Genomic DNA, 18,653 nt, shown 5'->3' with positions numbered 1-18,653 from the left:
AGGCACTGACAAGCTACCCAGTTATAAACATAACCACTAAAACGGCCCTTATAAAGTATATTAGCAACTTCTTAGCTTAATCTTTTATTTAATTATGTATTTTGGATGTGTTTTCAGACCAGTGAGAACATGCATATGCTTAATCCTCAATAAAATTACCTTGTTTGAGAAAAATATGACACACCTGTTATGGATTAAGTACATGTAGATACTCAGCTATTAAAAGATGTTGAGACCAAAGTCTGAACATTTCAAGTTTTGAACAATGAGAACAAGATGTGTGCTGAAAAACTGCCAAGTACCTACAAATTATTTTAAAGATGTGATTATATTTTTGGATAGATTTAGGCAACAGGTTGAAAGGATTTAATTTAGAGAAGAAAAGAAAGAAAATGTTTTATGTTATATTATAGGTTGTGTAATTTATGTATTAATTCCCATTAAGTTCACAAAATAGACATTTACTGCACATCTTCAAAATGCACTGTTATATTTTTATAATGATCGGAGACCTTATTGCTATATCTACTCACTGCAGAATAAAACCAAACGTGTGTGTCGACGGCATGTGTGGACATGCTCCCACATGTGCGGACTATAATGTAATGATACTGCTGGCACCTGAGACCAGAGACTGAGTCATTCAGGGTCTATACCAAATCCAAGTTTAATATTAAAATTTAATTATATAATATCAAGTATGAAGGACACATATACCCCTACTTTCCAAACTAAAGGAGAGAGAGATGAAGTGAGAGAAATTCTACCTAAAGGAAACAAATCACATTTTTGTCAGACCATGAAAACACTTTTCTCCCAAAGGATCATGGATTTCTGTTTAAATAACCAACCAAGATGAGCCCAGGGGCTCAGGGGACTCCAGTAATTACTTTGCCCTACTTTGATACTGTTCCCAGAAAGCATCATGGGTTCTCAGGTTGGGTACTGAAGTAAAGGGCCTCAGCCTTTAAGGAGTTATCTTTAAAAATGTATTATTTTAATAAAATATCAATAATTAGGAACTCATGGTACTTCCTCAAAGACAATACTAATGATTTTTAAATAAGTAAATGTTGATAGGCTATAGCCAATAAAAGTTATGTTCTAAATTTCCTTTTCAACCATGTTTTTATCCATGCAGTGTGAGACTTACAAAAAAAATTATATGATTCTAACAACAAAAGCTGGACTTAAAGTTATGAGATGGAGTAGCAGCTGCCAAGCAGAAGAACTATGTATGAATTCTGGGGAGAAATGAGCATTAACAGTTATTGTGGCGGGAGCTGCATGGGAGGATCTGAAGGAAGGAAAGGGAAGGGCGGAGTGATGGAATTATAATCTCAAAACTACTTAAAAGGTGATTGATGTTTGTTTATGGCAATGAAATTCTGGGGGCACAAATAAGAATGTGAACACAATGACAACCAAGTGCCTTGTCTAACAGGATCCAGTTCTGTGCTGGACTGAACCTTTGTTTGTGCTAACATTTTACCATTCCGATTTCCCAGTGCATCACCCTGGAGGAAACCTTACTGTGTTGAGCTTCATACTGAGAGCCATGGTGCTGTAGCTGCTGAGAACGTCGATAGCAACCATCTCCAGCCTTCAGGGCCTGCTTAAAGAGTTTTTCTGCTTCAGCAATAGTTGTGGCTTCTTCTTCGGCCAAGAGAATATAAGCAGTTGCACACCTGTCCATTCAGACATTACAAATTACAAACCCAAGGCCACTGAGTAGACTGCGGGAGTTCATGCAGAAGGGTAAGGAGTTACACCAAACATGCAGCATGACCAACGGTTTCATGCACCTGTTTGCAGCTGTTGACACAGTAATGGCACAAAAGAAACACCTGTAGTTTAGCTTAAGAGGGGGATGCGAAGTGTTAAGAGCAAGGGGCTCATATATGATTGGCCCCTTATTAATGTGTCACTGGGGCAAGGTATCACTCTGCCTCCCTGATGTACATCATGGGATCTGCTCGGTGTCTTTGTGAAGGTTCAATAAAATGCAGTCTGGGAAGTGCTCGGTGTAACGTCAGCACCAAGGACATGCTCGCTGAATGTCACCTAATTACGATGAGTATAAGAGCTACTAGTGAATGTCTCCTCCCGACACTCGGAGAGGGACATATAAGCTTCCTTTTATTTACTAGATACAGATTATTTTCAATTCAAGGATTTCTTCAGAGTGTAAAATTCATTAACTCGAGTCACTGCCTGAGAAAACAAAATGAAGCAGTGCTTGGAAATCCCATGGCAGTGCTGATTTTCTGCGTCAGAGAACACGAGAAGAACCTGCAAAAGTAGCTTCTGAAAAGCTCAAACTCTGGCGCAGCCATGGTCCCTAAGAAGAGTCCAATCTCCTGCCTCCAGCAACAAGCTAGCATTTGCCGCTGTACGTACAGTAAACACTGTACCCGGCACTAAACGTCACCTCATATGACCCTTCCAACAACCCTCGGAGGTAGGAAGCCAGAAGGGATATACAGTTAACTCAGCAACACAGGAGGCTTTTAGAGATGCAAACCTTCCAAATCATACAGAGAACAGCCCACTGGCAGAGAAATGGAGAGTCTGAGGGGATGATGAGGCCAGAACAGACAACAGGGGTGTTGATCCGCACTCATCCCTTCTCTCTCCTGTCGAGTTCTCTGTGGCCATTGTTCTATTTCTCTCCATCAGACCACAAGAGAGGAAATAAACAGAAATTAAAACTAAATGTTACGGTGTGAAAACTGCAAAGCCAGCTAGGAGAAAGTATGAACTTGACAGATAATACTAGGTTTGGGTCCATCGGATCTTTGGGGGTTGAGGGAAGACTTACAAATTCTTTATCCCATCCCTTTAATTTCAAGTAAGAACCATCAGTGCAGTTTTAGCTAAATATGAAAAGGTAGGGGGAAAATAGCTAGAATAAAAGCTAGAAAAGCAATTACTATGGAGGACAGAATCCATGACTTGGGAAGAACAACAGCAATGCTAAAAACTGTCTCATGATTTACTGAGAGAAACTACTTGGGTAGGCATCAGAGGAAATACTGAAGGCCTCAGATGCCCACATATTAATATGAGTTTAAAGTAACAAACTGAATGTTGAGATAATAGTAACTGTAGACACAATATCAAAGGAACTAGCTATAGGACTGCAACTGGTGGGTTGGGAGCTCATGAATAGTTGGGGCTAGACTGCTGGCTTTTTGTGTTCTTCCTTCAAATAGTATTCTGAGGAGAGGCAGAGTAGCAGTACTAGCCAAGAAATGTGTCTATGTTCTGGGTAAAAACGTGCTAAGAACTGGTGAGTGGAAGAAAAGGGAGAGAGCAATAGAACTGCTAATGGTTGGGGGCACAGAACGGGACTCTCAGCTTGATGGAAGATGTAGATGATGCTTTTTGTCACAACACAATACACAGACAGAAGCAAGAAGTGTGGTGATGGAGTGACAACCATCCAGATATCTACTAGAAGTCTTGTTTGGTTAGAAGTAGGGTACCTGACAGGCTCTTGACTTACTTCGGTAACAATTTTATCTCCCAGATGGTAGAGGAAGCAATTAGGGGAACTTCAACTCTGGACCTAATTCTGACCAAGAAGAAAAACATAGTCGGTGAAATGAAAACTGATAGGAACATTCAACGAGAGTTACTACGTCATTCCAGAGTTCAGGGTAATCAAAGAGGTGGAGGTAGACTTGGAAAACTCGTAGGAAAGAGGCAGGACTCGATGGCACGAGATGTAGTATGGAAAATGACTCAAGAGGACATTCCAAATATTCAAACAGCTTCCAAATATTCAATTGAAATCATAATGACAAAAAAACCTCTCAGGAAGGGCAGAGGGCAGCACTGAAGCAAACAGCATGGCTTCACAGAGACCTAACCAATTCTTAAAGGACATGCAAACAAAACAAAAGATCAAAAGACAGCATGTGATGGATTGTAAGAAGTGGAATGGATTCATAAGAACAACATCAGGAGAGCTAAAGTTCCAAATTAACAAGGCTTGGCAAAATAAATAAATAAAATGAGCAAACATACAAAAACCACTAAAGACAACCATTCTCTGTTTTAAAATTATGTCTATTGCTCTCCCTCCCAATTTCTCCAAAATCACCACAAAAACAAATAAGCCAAAAAGACAACACGACAACATTAAAACAAAGAAGATATGTGGTTAATAGTGGCGGACAGTAAAGAGAAAGGGAATCTCCCTCACTCCCATCTTGCTCCTGGCTTCTCTATCAATGAGAATGACTGTCAGACTTAAAAGGAGAGAAGAAATTAACTCTAAAATGGATAAAAAGATGTAAGACAGCACATCAGTAATACATGTTAAACGAACTACTCTTCTGGGAAGGGCAACTACTAAGAAGCCAACTGGCCATGCAGGCAGGACATGGAATTGCACTCTATGGGGTTGTGCGTCACAAGGAATAGAGACTACGAGATGAGACAGCAAGTGCGGGAGAGAAGGCTGACTTCCCATACGACAGACCAGTGGTTCAGAAAGAAATCCCAATGAGTAGTAAAGAAACTGTCTCTAAGCACATTTAAAAAAAGTAAAAAAAAAAAAAAATGAAGCAGAAACCACTAGAAGTCAGCTTAAATGACTAAGAATAAGTAACACAGGCTTGCTAGCTTCATTTTCCAATAGACTTACAATAGCTATTAAAGCTCTCTAAACAGCTGACAGACTTAAGATCAAAATGGAGAAATGTGGGCTGAATCACAGTGTGACAGGGTGCTGGTGGCTCGCTGAATAATACCAAAGGGAGGTGATGAATGAAGACATGAGCCTGCAGGGTAGTTTCTACACGTCATGCCCCAGGATTGTGTAGTCCCGATACTTTTCTCAGAAACACGAATGGCACACAAAAGTCAGGCATATTAAACTTGTAGATGGCAAGAAAGCAAAAGGTATGTCACATGACAGAGCCAGAAACCATGCAGGTCCAGCATTGCAGAGACAGGATTGGAAACTTAGTGACCACTGGAGAAGATTCTGTAACTTTCTTGAGAAAATCATAAAATAGTTTAACAATGACCACTTGGCAAGAACCCTGCTGAGGTGATTCAAACACCAGATGGGTGGTTGAGCTAACTGACCTTTAACGTTTCTGCCAACCCTAAGTTTTAATGACTCCAATATTAAGAAACTTATTTTCTCAAATCTCCAGAAGAAATTTCCCAGTCTTCCTTGATAACCCATAGAATAGTTGCACAATAAGGACAATGCTTCCTCTTGCTTTCATCTTGACAGTCAAACATTTTAATGTTGTTTTTTTTTTGTCCTGTTTATCTATTTTGTAGGCACTGTTTGTCCTACTAGCAGAGGTTACATCTAGAATCAGGGATGCACAGATGAGCCTTCGACATCTAAAGAGAAAGACCCCAGTCAGAATGTTCTAGATACGCCAAGAACTCTACTTAGCCTATGTTCTCACAATACACCAAGTACATCCCTTGAAGGGTTTAATCTGGGTTCACAGTAAAGACATTTTGTTCTAAAGCAGCTAATCCCCTGCAAACCACCCTCCACACCCTCGCCACGGCTATCCTTCATAGATGCAAAATTTTAGAAAGTAATGCCCTGAGACATAGCCCTGCAGTTCAAATGCACAGCTTAGTAGAAGTGTCCCATCCATGGTGACTGAAAATATTCAGCATGAGACATGATGTCATTTTAATAGCGAGTCTGTTCCCTACTTACTCATTTATCTCCAAGGCTTCATGAGCTGCAGAAATCCTGGCTTGAGGGTTCCTCTCTCTCCAAGCTTTTTGCATTACTAGTTAGAAAATAAAAGGAACAGTGCAAGTCAGCTGGTGCATATAAATGGGCTGATGGATATAAGACAATAAGTGGTTGGCAGCTTTATTTGTAAGAGAACATTTTATTACCAAGAAAGTCAGTCCATATCTTCAGTTGCCAATAACAAACTTTTTGTGTGGGTATTAAATTACAGATATAAATATCATATACCAAAAAAGTCAAGAAAATGAAGATTCCATGTCTTTTGACTTCAATAAGCATTCGCTGTTAGGAAACATATTTTACATATTTCAAAATTGTTATTTTATAGGCAGCTCATGCTGAATGTACCTGCTCCCATCCGAATGTGACTCTCTCACGCTATTACTCATTCCACAATACATAGTTTCTATACAACATGTTCCAGCATATTTGCTACAAACCCTGGATCTTTGAATGCTGGAACTGTGTGGAGTATGTGAGCTAAGTTAAAGTGCTGTAGGATTTCACTTGGTAATGACTTGAAAAAACAATATTCTTATATAGTTTTATAACTAATATTTTTTAAGTCAGTTTCTTAAAAGTATATAGAAATTGTTTTGTTTAAAGCTGTTGTCCCGGCTGGTTTTATGTCAACTTCACATATCTAGAGTGATCTGGGAAAAGGGACTCACAGTTCAGACTACGCATCTATAAAACAGGCTGTGCAAGTCTGTGGGACATTTTCTTAGTACAGGCAGGGGAATGCCCAGTTCATGGTGGGTGGTGCCATTCCTGAGCTGGTGGTCCTGGCCCTATAAGAAAGCAGGCTGAGCAAGCCAGTAAGCAGCACTCCTTCATGGCCTCTGCATCAGCCTCTGTCTCCAGGTTCTGGCCCAGTTTGAGTTCCTGCCTTGGTTTCCCTCAACAGTCTCTGATCCAGGATATGTAAATAAACTCTTTCTTCCCCAAGTTGCTTCCCCAAGTGTTCCACTATAGTAACAGCAATCCTAACTAATTCAGGAGTTCTCAGCTATTTACTTTTGACCATTTAATAACTCAAAACTTACCAGTAGGAAAGTAATGAACGTGAAATGCATGTTAAACAAAGTCTTTTCTGAGGTAGAAAACACATATGCATCCCTACAATCAAAGCCACGTGCCCTCCCAGTGCTTGTAAACCAATCTATTAAGTCAGTAAACTAGTCTGCTCATTTAGAGTCAGTGACCCAGCTTCCAGTTAGAATGCGATCAAGGGCTCCTCATTCTACCTCACCACGAGTTAAACTCCTGTCATGTAAGAGATCTGCCTTCACAATACACAGAGCTAACTTCGGTGTTCTAAAACCATGTTCTAGATAATAATAAGCCTCATTCCTACATAGATAATCACTGTGAATAAATTTGATATAAGTATAAGGGTTAAACTCTTCAATTTAATATTTTATTTACTGGAGAGAGAGGTATGTGTTTGCCTTAAACAATAACCTCGGGTGTCAATCCTTCATCCCCCTTTCTTTTTCTTTTCCCTCTTTTTTTATTTGAGACAGGTTCTCTAATTTGGCCTGGATTTCATCACATGGTTTCAGCTGACTGCCCAGTGAGCCCCAGGTATCCACGTTCCCCCTCCCCAGAGCATGTGCTACCACATCTGGATTTTGTTTCCTTCAGGTCCTTGTGCTTACAAGGCAAGAGCTTTGCCCACTGAGTTATCTCCCCAGCCCTCACTATCCTTTTTATGCAGCCCAGGCTGACGTAGACCTTCCTTTGCAGTCCAAGTTTGTCTCAAACTAGAGATCCTCCTGCCTCGGCCTGCTGAGTGTTTAAGATTACAGATGTGTACCACCAAACCTAGCTGTAGAGCAGGTATTTCAGAACTAGAACCATGATTTGGAACAAGCTTAAAAAGCTTCCCCACCCTGACGTATCTGAAGGACTTTCCATACTTGCATCTGCAGGGCGAAGATGGTCCGAGTCACAAGTAAAGAAGGTCTGGTGATCCTGGGCAGAGAGATTCATGTCATAGTACGTCAGAGGTTCCCGTCCTGTGACCCACGTGTACCTGTCAAGGGCAAATATGATTGTCAAACAATTTTGAGAAAGACCTACAAAAGAGGAAGATGCAGAGCAACCAAAACGCAAACCACTGCTGAGTATTGAAATAACTTTGCTCATGAACACCAAAACTTATTTGTAAAAGTCATCCTGCTTGGGGATCAGTGGTTAGGAGCACTGGCTGTTCCTCTATAGAATTCCTGTTGGATTCCCAGCCGCCAAGTGATATCTACAACTATCTGCACCTCCAGTTCCAAGGGGATCCAGTGCCCTCTTCTGGCCTTCCTTGGCATTGCATGCACATGGCACACAGGTGTATGCGGGCAAATCACTCATACACATTAAATAAAAATAAATCTTAAAAAATATTCCTTCAGGAGTTAATAGCACAAATAAATACAAAATTTTTTCATCTATTTTTGTCTTAACATTTCAGTAGTCTTTGATAATGAAAACTTCTCTAATTAATATTACAAATAGATATTTTCCCAAACTATGAAATTCCCAATTTGCCTAATTAGTTCACTCAATTAAGTTGCAACAAATATAACCTGTCTGGAACCAATATCATCAACTTTCAGGAAACCTTCAGAATTTGGGAGCTGCAGCTAGCCTAAAAACCCAAGTTCAATATCTAGAACCCTCCTGGTGGAAGGGGAGCATTAGCTCCCACAAGCTCGTCTATGAGCATTACATGCACCATATATATACACATATACATACAAACACACTTAATTTTTTCAAAGAATAAGTGCAATAAAAAATACAGCTTATAGCTTTGTATATTATTCCCAACTAGAATGTCAAAATAACTTTAAAACAGAAAAACAAAAATGCTTTAAGATAGTATCAGAAAACGGAAGCTGCTGAACACGGTGATACATGCCTCCAATCCCAGGTCTCACTCATGAGGCAAAGGGAACAGGAGTTTAGGGTGCTCCGTAGCCACACAGCAAGGTCTGGACTCTGAAACCCTGTCTCAAGCAAAAGCAAGCAAGAAAAAAGAAGTAGGGAATAAAGAAGAGAGGAGATGGAAAAGGAGGAGGTGTAGCGAGGGTAAAGGGAGGCGAGAGAAGGTGGGAAGGAGGGAGGGGAAGACGGTAAAACACACTATTATGTGACCCCTAAACGAACCAGCAATAGCACTTGCTATTTTTTGTTCCCTAAGCCACCCACTCACTCGTTTCCTGAGCTGACAAAAGACTCACCGATTGTATTCAGCACCCCTAAACAAATTTAGTGGATTTCGCCACACTTTGCACTCTGTAACAAAGAGAATATGAAAATGTTACACGTAAGTCCAGTGACATGAGGAGCTAATTAATTCAGTAAAACACCCTTCCGGGCCATTTGATAAGATAATGTTATTCTCTATCCTTTATATAGGAAACTGAAAGACAAAGGCAACCCCTGAGGTTAATCAGGTAATTGAGGCCAATCAGGCCCTGGGACAGGGAAACTTCACCTAATCTCTGGGGCCCAGTTTCCTTGTTTTCTCAAACCACAGCACATGCCCATGTCAGCTACTGCGTGACTTCATGTGCTTATTCTAAGAGAGCTAGTGGATTTTATAAATTTATCTCCAAAAATATGGGGAAGGGTACATATGGAGATGAGACTGTATTTCCATCACTCTGGAATCCAGCTCTGCATAACACAGAGAACCCTAGACTCAGCCAATTAAGGACTATGCTAGTTTTTATTTGGAGATAATTTGCTAGATTGATATTGTCTTCCCAGGAAGGAATATAAAAATTAATAAAGTCACCACAATTACAGAAAGAAGTTCTATGAAAATAAACTGTGTGAGGACATTTTCATACTTATGTTGACACATATATGTGAGCTATCACATTAATGTCATAATGTTAATTACTACTAAGATTATACAAGAGGCTCAGAAACTTAGGACCATGGGGCTTTTACCTTGAGAAGTGCATTAATAGCTTTAAGACTGTGTTCTATTAAGCATGTGGTTAATAAGCTACAATTGTTTGCAAACATCCTATTGATCAAGACTTTCTAATGATTTATAATATTAGATCCCTTTGGATAAATAGTTTTATTAGAAAATAAAACCCACTTAACCAAACCCAAAACATTAGTACCCAAGGAACACACCCAATGATATGTACACTCAAACGATGGCAGAAATCCAAGAGCTATTAAAGGCCAGATGATGATTCACTGGGATCTGCAGTAGGCCTGTCCATCCAACTTCCATCCCTCCACCCCTCTGTCCTTCTACCTATCCAGTAGGCATTTAACTCTCATGCAGGAAACATGTGAAGCAGTACTGTAGTCCTCTGTACGCAATAAAATAGAAAGCACGTTGTAATCCTCTGCATGATCACAGCACAGCATTGCTGGACTAGTAAAGCAAGCATGTACTTATAACGGGATGTGTGTTTCTATTTAAAGGAGATGAGTTTCTCTTTAAATTAAGACAATAGCTCATTTTAAATTTATGCAATGTTTATAATGGCCCTAAAATTTTTGTCATCTTAATTTGTCATTTAATGCAACATCTCTGGATTCTGTTAAGAAACTGAAATTTGATAGTTATCACTTCATAAGACACAAACTAGGAAATTATGTTTCTTTTAGTTAATTATTTGCTGTCCAAACAAAGTCTATTAGAAGGGTCATGAACACTGTGGTTCCAGATCTTGGTTTGAAACACCACGGTCAGCCAAACGATCGTGCTTACTATCCTAGGACTGGAGTAACTCCTAGAACGTCACCACTGCCAACTGCTCCCCAGTTAAACCACTGAGGTTCAGAATGCTCCTCTTGACACTTCTCAAATCGTGCAAAGTTTATAGTTAGGCTACAATAAACTTGTAGTACAAGGAAGTACATGTTAGAACTATTAACAGTAAAACAGGAATATTTGAAAATATTCTCCTATTTAATTTAATTGGGAATATTAAAATTTTTAAAAAAGTTTGGCCAATGTTTTTCTCCAAGTACATTATTACTGTGCCTGGGGAGAGTACTATTCAAAATCCAATTGACAAATTAAACTGAAAATTATCTCCAATTAAATGTTGCCTCTATTACATCAGTTGGAACTTAAAATATTTTTAAGAAAAAATAACTCCAAAAAGAAATACTGTGTACTTTTAAACAGTGACCAGTCAGTGCCTAAAGGACACTTTATTAGGAATTTCCATAACATTGCCAGCAGGGGGTGCTGCAAACGTTCTAAAACTTACAACTCAGGAAGCAAGTAGCTGTAGAAGCCATAAAGTGGGGAAAGGTGACCAAGGTGTACAAAGCAGCTTTGCGCAGGGCAGTGTTGTTTTCCCTCAAGAAATAAGCAATATAAAGGTCATCTGTGTGCACACATCTAATTTTTGCTTTAAGTGACATCACAGCTACATAAATTTCATCTTTGTTCTTCTATTCCATAATCTTTCATGTAGAAAATTCTTTTATCATGGAATCACTCCAGAGATCACACCCCATAAATAGTGATCGCCTGACGTGACCAGCGTATCATGGAAAGGGTGTAAACACCAAATAGGAGGATTTCAGAGAAGTGAACCTCCACGGGGTAAGACAGCATACGCATATGTTCTTCTCTTATGTGTACTCTTGAGGAATAAACTTATTGCAGACCATATTTCAATTTTTCCTTCAAAAAGAATGTTCCATTCTTCATTATCTTCTACAATTTCTGTGCCACTGGGAAGCACTGAAAGGTGCTTTCACTAAGTGCCTGTTAGCAGCATCAAGAGTCGACTATCAATGTCTCTTCAGTGTTCACAGGACAGTCTCTGTGCACGGCTGCTGATGGAAATGCTGTGCCCTCAGCATGGATGCAAAACGCCAAAGCTCTAGGGAAAGGGACCCAGCTGCCATTAAGTTTCTATGTGGGACACAAAGAGCATAAATCTTAATCCAATAAGGATTTCTAAAGCAAGCTCTGGATGTTTTTGAAGCCCTTTACCACCATCATTACTTTGTAGCTTAGACTCAGTCACCGTGCTGGCTAGTTTTGTGTCAACTGACACAAGCTGTAGCCATTCAAGAAGAGGGGATAAGGATGGAGGAAACTCCCCCAGAAGACCAGGCTGCAGAAACGCCTGTAGGGCATTTTCTTAATTAGTGATTGATGAGGGAGGCCCCGCCCACTGTGGGTGGGACACACCTGGTCCTGAGTGCTGAAATTGCAGGCAGGAAGCTCCACACCCGGCTGCCGTGCACTGGGCTTTTCACAGCAGCAAAGCAGTGTTCATCGGTTCTAAACTTAGCTTTCATTGGTCCTTTATCTAAGGAGGCCTAAGGTTATCATCTACTCTCGCTACATAAATTAGTGAGATGAAAAGGGTCTATGTATATTAGACCCTTACCTCCAGGTCACAATAAGGCCTGGTGTCTGGATTCATCTCTTACCTACAACAGGCAACAAACCTGTCCCTACCAAAGTATCACATTCAATATCCTGTAGCTTCATCAATTCAAATGTCCAATGGAAGAACAGACTTCAAGATTCCTCTAGGGCATGTCAGTTACTTCAAAATAATACTTCCAACGTGTCTAAACGTTTCATTGGACATATTATTAGATTAACCCCAAGTGAACCAGTCTTTGAAGTGATTTTGCTTACAGTTAATTAGCCTTGATATGTTAGAGATGAATACCCAATCATCTACATCATACTGATCAATTTTAGAAAATTATTAGAAGTGCTTCTTTTGGAGAAATAATTAAGCCATAACTACTTCATAACTTTTCAAAATAACTATGTTGAGAGGTGATGTAAGGCTTGAACGCTGCGTCGGGCCTGCTGGCTGCAAATGAGAGGCCAGCAACACAAAGGGGAACCGTCTCCACGTCTGGCTGCCCGGGGTCTTTGGCTAGCTGAGCTTTAACTAGCTTGCCTAGAAGACAGAGCTCGGAGCAAAGGCCTCCTACCCAGATTTGTGGGTGTCAGGACAGAACCCCGAGGGCACAAAAAACCTAAAGAACTGCCAGCAAGTCACGTGGGTAAGGGACCCCGAGAGGGAGAGGCCTGTTCAAACCGCCATGCTGCTCGGAGTTGACTATCCTCTGCCCACCACACCAAGCACCAGACGGTGACCGCGAACCTCCAGCCGCTGTGCACTTGTCCCTCCAGAGGAGCCAGCCTGGGCCGGACACCATGATCCCACAGAGCAGAAGACGGATGGGACCGTGGAGCTGAACCACAGGCCCATACCCGCGGCCGAGCCTGTCCAGAAACCAGAAAGGGGCCCCGCACGAGCCCGGAGGTGAACCCCTCGGAGGCCGCCCCACGGCACAGCGGGCACAGGACTGGTCTGGCCTGACCTTGCTTACAACGTTTGGGCAGTCGGAGCCGCTCTGCACCGGTCCCGGCCGGGGAGGACTGGGCAGGCTGGGTGGGCGCCATATTTGACTTCCGCCAGGTGCAGTTCTCCACAGACCCGCCCAGTCTCATAAACAGGGCTGTCTCCTTATGTCTTCTGTAACATCTGATTTCATTTCAGTTTTGATGTCAGTACTTCAGCGGGGGTAAAATGATACACTCGGTGGGTAAATCCATAGGGATCTACCATGTGGGCTTCAGTGGTTCAGGCTCCCCACAGCCCTGAGCATCCCTGCCCCTTGCACCGTTCCTTCCTCCCCCCAGTGCCCCTCTCCGGGACCTGAGCTGTTGCTTATGGACCTCAGATCCATAGCCGTCATGTTTCTGTGGCATTTTGTAGGCATCAGAGTTTAAATAAAATGCTCATATAAAGAAAACAATTTTATTTTGAAGAAAATTTGGCAAAGAAAACATGAATAACGTTCATTCAACAAATTTTGTTGCTACAAATTCTTGCATGGAACACAAAGAGGGATCGGTGAGTGTGAGTTGTAAGGCCGTTTTTATTGGCTTGCTTTATTTAAGATAGTACCGCTATCTTCAAAGGTATTGTGAGACAGCTAAATCTTTTCATTCAAAGGTTATACATTTCTCACTGACCATTTCTGACTACATCAACTCCACCAAATAATATATTAACCCTGAAACAAGTCTTAAATATATGCATAGTCACTAGAAAGTAAAGCCATTTCAGGCTTTTTCACCATTTAACTAGAAATCTCATCTGGATTAGAATATAATTTTTAATGACAAGTGATTTTTGAAAAGATGACTAGGGAAATCACTTTCAGGCCATACATTAAATTTTGGCATCTATCTGTCATCTATCTATCTATCTATCTATCTATCTATCTATCTATCTATCTGTCATCTATCTATCTATCCTCACCGAGACTATGAGCAAGCAATCCCAAAGGTCCCTAATGCATAAAAGTTCCTAACTCTGCAAAGGGAGTTGTGTACTGCAAGCTCTGAAAGTCTTGGGTGTAAAAGTCACTGACCATGCGGCCATATCCCTAAGTGGTGGCATCCTCCCAGATCTATTTATAAAGTGAGTTTATCTGGGAGGCACTGCTATGTAAAAAGCTCTCCCCTGACTTGGTATTTCTGCATGGCCTCATTTATTTACATAATATTCTGTGAAACTGATATTACTGTTATTCCCATGTCTTCAGATTAAGATACTAAAAGGTTTATTTAGGAAAGTTAAATGGCAAGCCTTAGGTCACTGACTGTGAAAGTTAGAGAACTAGAGCAACCCGGCTGCCAATCATTGCCACTAAGCTGCTTTTAAAGTCATTTAATGTCCTGTCATAAATCTTGTCATGCACTGTGAGTATTAATACTATTGTTATTAAGATTTTTGAAGCCAGTTGTCACTCCATTGATGTGGGATTTCCCTCTGTATGCTGTGATTACCTTTGATAAATAAAGAAACTGCATTGGACCTATAGCAGGACTATAGGGGAACAGAGCTAGGCGGGAAAAACTAAGCTGAATGCTGGGAGAGAGAAGGTGGGGTCTGGAGAAACCATGTAGCCCCATTGGACACAGATGCCAAAACTTTAGCCAGTATGCCACAGCCACGTGGTGATACACAGGCTTAGCCAATAAGAAGCTAGAGCTAATGGGCCAAGCAGTAATTTAGTTAATATGGTTTCTGTGTGATTATTTCAGGGTTAAGTGGCTGGGAACCAACAAGTGGCCCCCTCATTACAACACTCCATAGATTAAACTGACCTTAAAATTTTCAATTTTCCTGGCTTTGCCTACCTAACACTGAGATTACATGTGTGAGCCAACAAGCCCAACAATAATCTTTCAGTTACTTAATTACTGAATTAATTACTTAATTACTGAATTTCAGTTACTTATATTAACCTTGGCCTTATAGCCCTTACAGTCACTGGGGCAGTCACTTAAAGTATCCAACTAGTCCTTAAGAACTTGGATTCATAAGGTTGTGCACACCTACCTGAAATCCCCAAACTCTGGAGGGAAAGGCTGAAGGACTCAGAGTTTGAGACCATCCTGAGATATAGAGGAAAACACTGCTCAAGAAGAGGGAAGAAAGGGGAGCCCAGAAAAAAACTCCCCAGGTGTGGTGGTCATGGCATGTATGCCTCCTCAGATTTAAAATGGACATAATAATAGTCATCTGCTTAGTGGGGTTAATATAAGGATTAAGTATGGTAATATCACTTAAAACTGATTGCAAGTACTAAAAGTGTTAAATATTACCAGACCTTCATGGATTTATATGGGGAAAATTGTTTAATTGTGGGGATTTGCCATTTATGACAGTTTTAGGACTTTTTTCACTTTCCCCAAGTTTGTTATTTCCAATGCTTCTTTGTTGCCCTTTTAAAATCAGTGCTTGAACTGCCCCTAATGTTCCAATGAACATTAATTTAGAACGTAGAATATATATTTATACAACATGATTAGATTTAAGTAGAAATTAGAATTTTTATAGCTAGGATTTGAAATATATTGTGAAAATCAGTAAGACAGCGATGGGATGGCTTGCACAGGAAGCCTGGTGGCTGTGTCGGAGCTGCTGGAGGTCCGGTTCTCCTCAGGCTTGTTAAGCGTCTCAGAGCGGCTGAGCCTGATTTGGCCCCGCTGCTCACAGGATGGAGCAATTGCACATTCCCATATCTATCTGGCAAGAGGCACATGTGCAAACCTTGTCTCTATGATATTGTGTTTGAGAACAAGAATAAATTATCAAAACATGTTCCGCTAAAGCCAAACGCTAGGTCCCAGTGGGCTGTGAGAATCCCTTCTCTCAGGAAGAAGTTGGCCACATTTTAAACCGTGTGCATCACCAACTCATGAACTACTCTGAATTAATAAATGACAGTAAAATGCATAGTGATGTGGCAAAATACGTCAGCAGAATTGATCAGAAACCATACATTTGGAAGAAACAAGTTCAGTTCCCAAATAAAGTAAAATAAAACAAGAATGTCCACAAACATGACCAAACAAGATGACGTCTGACAAAAGTAAGGAGCTGTACAATCAACCATGTTTCTCCCCTGAAATACACAGATAACGTCACAGCACAATATGAAGAAGTCTGAATTCAGCCCACTTCGCACAGACAGGGCTTTAAATCCACTCACAGCCTCCCTTTCCAGTGCTCACAGTACCACTACCACCACCAGCGGGGCCACGACTGCAAGACTTCAGTCACAGCAAATCATATTTTAAGGAAAAGACTCCAACTAGTTTTCACATGGACCAATGCTTATAGCTAATGGTTTCATTTTATTTTTAGCTTTGTCCGTGATTTTATTTTTCAAATAATGCCCTTTGACTTCTTTTGCCCATGTCCATGGATTTTACTTGCCAGGTTACAGTCCATGTAAAGTCCAGTAATGAAGTCTATGGCGTTTTAGGGAAATGACATACTCTACCCTCTGTTAGGAATTCAATAGCCTTTTATAAGGTTAAAGCAATAAGAAATTTAAGACAAACACATCTATTTTAAGAAAATATATGAATTATTTTCAGATCTGGACCTTTTTTCTCCTATATACTGAGCTGAAATCAGACTATAAACAGAAAGCTATCAATAATAGAGATAATTGCAGATAAATGTATTTTTGTAGTACTTTCCTTATTCTGAAATAAAAACCTGCCAAGCATGGTGACTCTTGCCCATAATTCAGTATTCTAAAGGATGAGAGAGGAGGAATATAGTGAGTTAGAGGCTATCCTTGGCTATACAGTGAATTTCAGGACAGCCTAGGAAGAGACTGTCTCAAACAAACAAAAATTGTACACACACATGCACAACACAAGAGAACATAACAGTCAACACACGAGAATATAAAGTGATGTTAATTCCATATTTCTGGTGTTTCCATACATGCATACATGCTTGCCATACTGCGTTAGCCACATATTCATACCTAAATACACTTAGACAAAGTAATTTCCATTTCTCTAAAGGTATCCATTTAAAGATTGATGTAAAAATCATGTCATAAATGCTATATATATAATTCAATAAATTAATAGAAACTAGATGCAAAGTAGTAAACACTAGTATAACTGAGTCAGTAATAATAATCAAAACTTTCATCTTAGACTGCTAAAAATCTTCATACATGTAAACCTGAGAATGCCTATGACTATTATTTTTTTAGTATATTTTTATCTTTTTATTCTGTTTTGTTTGATTTTAAGACTGGTTCTAGACAGTCTTGAACCTATGGACTCAACTGATCCTTTGGTCTTTGCCTCCCAAGTATCTGGGGCTACAAATGTATATATACATAGATGAATATATTGTTTAAAAGGATTTGAGTCTTTCTTGCAGATGATGACATTGAGATTCACTAATAAGTCATGCATCTACTCAGAATGATGATGGCCCAGCAGGATTGCTTATCAAACCTGATAACATGAGACTGAGGATCCCTAGACCCCACTACAAGTAGAAGGAGAGATCTGACCACAGAGTTGTCCTCTGACCTTCACACATAGGCTGCGCACACATCTTTCCACCCCAGTTACACACACACTTGATGATAGATAAATGTAAAATGTAAAAAAATGTTACTAAGGAGAGAACCTGGACTTTTGCTGTAGGAATTCCTACCACCGGTAGCCTGTAAGTTACCCGCCCACTTGGGTGTGGCCTCTTATACTATTTATGCCTATGTAAAGCGTGCAACCGGTCTCTTTTCCAGCTGCGGGATTCAGTTGCTGTTCCCTGGTCCAGCAGAGGACTGTGATCTGTGAGTCTACCCCTAAATAAATAACCCTCTATTATACTCAATTCTGAGCTAGTGTGGGATTTCTTTTAAGTGTCCTTCAGACTTTTTAATGAATTAAGAAATGTCAAGAGCTTTAAGTTGTGCAAGGAGAAAAGAGGGGCTTCCATGCAAATATAAATGTAAGCATTTCAAGATCTTAAAGGGGCATGTTCTCTGCTTGCAATCTGTTAGCTCTTTGTTCCATGCAAATATACAGAAATTAAGTTCGAGTCAGTTCTGGCGTAATCACAACAATTACAAAGTGACAGCAATTACCTGCCACTCCTTAGGTGATAATGATTAGATGGTCAAGATGATCTTCTTTAGAGCAATGAGCCATAATCCTTTGCATTGCTGCCTAATGCACTATCTTGCTGCACTGGGTCTCTTTCTGTTCAGAACGTCTGTGAGTTTACAGAGGCGGAGTTTACGATGTTAGTGACTGCACAGTGCCACTTCTCACGTGTGTCCCATTAGGATGCAGTAAGCACACAGTGGGAGCTGCAGTACCCTCCATGTCAGGCTGCAGAAGCAGGGCTAAAAGCACTGCCCCAGCATCAGGAACAAAATGTTCCTTGGTGCTTACAGCCCAGCTAAGGAAGTTATAAAATCAGATTGACTTATGAAAGAAAAAAAATCTAACCTAGCTCCTGAATGTCTTCCTTTCATCCTTAAATCTCAGACCTAATGGAACCCCCCCTCTCAGCTTGGTTGGGAATCCCCACCTTGC

The 18,653-nt window shown here is 40.5% G+C and overlaps 1 protein-coding gene across 2 annotated transcripts in view; it reads right to left on the bottom strand.

Annotated features, from left to right (window-relative positions):
* Positions 1-18,653, bottom strand: part of St7 (suppression of tumorigenicity 7) — a 232,166-nt gene that overhangs the window by 82,523 nt on the left and 130,990 nt on the right. The window contains exons 4-8 of one of the 2 annotated variants that reach the window (XM_038318939.2): positions 8,986-9,040; positions 7,669-7,784; positions 5,705-5,780; positions 3,509-3,577; positions 1,534-1,688 (exon numbers count right to left, since the gene is read on the bottom strand). In XM_038318939.2, coding sequence (XP_038174867.1) covers positions 1,534-1,688; positions 3,509-3,577; positions 5,705-5,780; positions 7,669-7,784; positions 8,986-9,040 — 471 coding nt within the window. The remainder of the gene's footprint in view (positions 1-1,533; positions 1,689-3,508; positions 3,578-5,704; positions 5,781-7,668; positions 7,785-8,985; positions 9,041-18,653) is intronic. The other variant, XM_038318940.2, reaches the window with a different exon arrangement.

This window comes from Arvicola amphibius, chromosome 2 (genome assembly GCF_903992535.2).
Source record: "Arvicola amphibius chromosome 2, mArvAmp1.2, whole genome shotgun sequence".
NCBI lineage: Eukaryota > Metazoa > Chordata > Mammalia > Rodentia > Cricetidae > Arvicola > Arvicola amphibius.
The sequence above is the reverse complement of the archived record's forward strand: the minus strand, read 5'-3'. Positions and strand labels throughout refer to the sequence as shown.